Genomic DNA, 3,041 nt, shown 5'->3' with positions numbered 1-3,041 from the left:
CACCTCCACCACCACCACCACCATCCCCACCTCCACCACCATCATCACCATCATCACCACCATCATGACCAACCCCCACCTCCACCACCACCATCAACACCATCATGACAAACCCCCACCTCCACCACCACCATCACCACCAGCATCACCACCACCACCACAACCACACTACAGCTATGTGGGACTTCCCCAACATTCTCCCCACATACCCCTCAGGCTACTATGTTGTGATTTTTTTGCAACAAATGACTCTCAAACTCATCTTCAAAACTTTTCTTTAAAATGAAATAAATCACATGCTTCATAGATTTAAAACATCAAAAAGAAAAAAGAAAAAAATCTTATATATAGATTATATGGTATTATTTAAGAGCTTGGCTTTGAAGTCAGACAGTCTTCAGTTTGCATCTTCGTTCTGGAACTTAGAAGTTATGTGACCCTGTGCAAATTATTTAAGCTCAGTTTCCTCATCCAAAAAAATGAGGATAATAATGCATCCCTGAAAGTGTCATTGTGGTGCTTAAATGAAATAATATAGACAAAGTGCTTAGCAACAAGCATGGTGCACTGTCAGCAATCAGAGCATGTAGCTACCATTATCATCTACTATCCCACTACCAAGATGCAGTCACTGGTAAGATTTTCATATGTTCCTTCCAATTTTTATGTCTACTTTCACAAATAGGGATCACATCAAACATAGAGTTAAGTATTCTGATTTTTTCACTGAACATTAAAACAAAAATATATGTAGGGAGCCTTTCCCCTCTCCACACTTTTGATAGTCCATCCTTATGTATTTGAACCTTTCCCTTTGATCCTTGTCCTTGTTGGTTCCAAATCTCCCGTCTCCCCGTCCCGCATATTCAGTGCTCCTTGGCCTCTGAGACCTGGTTTCCCTGTCCACCACCTCCCAGCCTGATCATAGCCCCCTCTTCTCTCAGGGGCCTATACCTGCACAGCAGAGGGCATATGGAAGAATGAATGGGAAGGATCGAAGATTCCTCGGTGTTTGCCAGGTGAGTGGAAGCCCTCCAGGGCCATCCCCAGTGCATTTTGCAGCCCTGCAGAGCCTCAGGAAAAGCATGCACAGAGAATGAAGACAAAGTGAATGGAGAGACACTCCAGCTTGAGGTCAAAAATAGACAAAAGGAATAAGGGGAAGAGGGGAGGAGATATTCCAGCAGAAAGGGAGAAAGGAACCCAGAGAACCAGAGTCAGTCCTGACATTCCTGCTTTTTCACTGAGCAGATGCGAAGTCAGGGAATAAAAATAGCAAGAAAACCCCCCAGGAAGAAATAAAAAGAACAAGGAGAAGAGGCTGACAAAAGACCAAAGACAGCGGGTGTGGGAATGGGAGGAGAAAAAGGAAAGAGCCCAGAGCTGAAAGAGGGGTTATAGGGGGAACTGACTGACCACAGAAGGGAAGAGGGTGGGCCCTGCCTGACTTGTCCTTGCCTTCCCTGTCTCTCCTCTCCAGTGTGTGGGAAACCCGTCCACCCTGTGGAACAGAAGCAGCGTATCATTGGAGGGCAAAAAGCCAAGTTAGGCAACTTCCCCTGGCAGGCCTTCACCAACATCTATGGGCGAGGGGGTGGAGCCCTGCTGGGCGACCGCTGGATCCTCACCGCTGCCCACACCCTCTACCCTAAGGATCATGAAGCACAAGGCAATGCCACCGTGGATGTGTTCCTGGGCCACGTAAGCGTGGAAGAGATCACAAAACTAGCAAACCACCCTGTCCGCAGGGTCAGCATCCACCCAGACTACCGCCAGGATGAGTCCCACAATTTTGAGGGGGACATTGCCCTCTTGGAGCTGGAAAATAGTGTCACCCTGGGCCCCAACCTCCTCCCCATCTGCCTCCCTGACAACGAGACCTTCTATGACAGGGGCCTCATGGGCTATGTCAGTGGCTTTGGGATAATGGAGGAGAGGCTTTCTTATGACCTCAAGTTTATCCGTCTGCCTGTAGCTAAGCGAGAGGCATGTGAGAACTGGCTCCGGAAAAATAAGAGGAACGATGTGTTTTCTCAAAACATGTTCTGTGCTGGGGACCCGTCTCTAAAGCAGGATGCCTGTCAGGGGGATAGCGGAGGGGTCTTTGCAGTGAAGGATGAGCACAACAATCGCTGGGTGGCCACAGGCATAGTGTCCTGGGGCATTGGATGCAGCAGGGGCTATGGCTTCTACACCAAATTACTCAACTATGTGGACTGGATCAAGAAGGAGATGGAGGGGGAGGACTGAGCCCAGAATTCACTAGGGCAGAATCCAGAGGGCAGTGCATAAAAAACAAAAAAAATTATCTGACCAGTTATTGATAACCACTAAGAATCCATATTAAAATCACTGATGCAGAAAAACCCTGTGTGAAATAAATGCTCTTTTCTATAACCCCATCTCTGTTTGTCACCTAAAACAACCCAAAAATCACCTTTCTTTCCTCTAAGGATTACAGAAGGTATATTCCACAATCTCTACTTTTCATTGTTCTCTTCCATTTTTGTACCATTGGATAATTGAAACTCTTTCCAAATAAAATTTTATGAGAAATTCCAGTGTGCTTGGGATGCCTGGGTGGCTCAGGTTAAGCATCTGCCTTCGGCTCAAGTCATGATCCCTGTGTCCTGGGATTGAGTCCCACATCAGGGAGCAGGGAGTCTGCTTCTCCCTCTGCCTGCCTCTTCCCCTGTTTGGGCGCACGTGCTCTCTCTCCCTCTCTCTCTTGCTCTCTGGCAAATAAACAAATAAAATCTTTAAAAAAAAAAAAAAGAAAGAAAGAAATTCCAGTGTGCAAAATGAGTTAAAAGCAGTATTCAATCGATATAAAAATATTTAGTAAGATCGTATTTAAAATAGGAAGGCAGGGGCACCTGGGTGGGCCAGTCAGTTAAGCATTCTTGATCTCAGCTCAGGTCTTGACCTCAGGGTTGTGAGTTCAAGCCCTGCGTTGGGCTCCACATTGGGTGTGGAGCCTACTTAAAAAAAAAAAAAATACTTAGGAAGGAAATAAGAACAAAAAAGTTTATGCACACATT

General features: G+C 46.2%; 1 protein-coding gene across 2 annotated transcripts in view; it reads left to right on the top strand.

Moving 5' to 3' along the window:
• C1R (complement C1r) overlaps positions 1-2,561 on the top strand; it is a 9,317-nt gene extending 6,756 nt beyond the window's left edge. For both annotated transcript variants that reach the window (XM_006737871.3, XM_081821137.1), the window contains exons 10-11: positions 945-1,019; positions 1,481-2,561. In XM_006737871.3, the coding sequence (XP_006737934.1) occupies positions 945-1,019; positions 1,481-2,250 (845 nt within the window). In that variant the 3' untranslated portion in view covers positions 2,251-2,561. The remainder of the gene's footprint in view (positions 1-944; positions 1,020-1,480) is intronic.
• The last annotated feature ends 480 nt before the right edge of the window (positions 2,562-3,041 follow it).

The sequence above is a fragment of the Leptonychotes weddellii genome, chromosome 5, assembly GCF_054177405.1.
Source record: "Leptonychotes weddellii isolate Sample4059 chromosome 5, ASM5417740v2, whole genome shotgun sequence".
Lineage (NCBI taxonomy): Eukaryota > Metazoa > Chordata > Mammalia > Carnivora > Phocidae > Leptonychotes > Leptonychotes weddellii.
The sequence above is the reverse complement of the archived record's forward strand: the minus strand, read 5'-3'. Positions and strand labels throughout refer to the sequence as shown.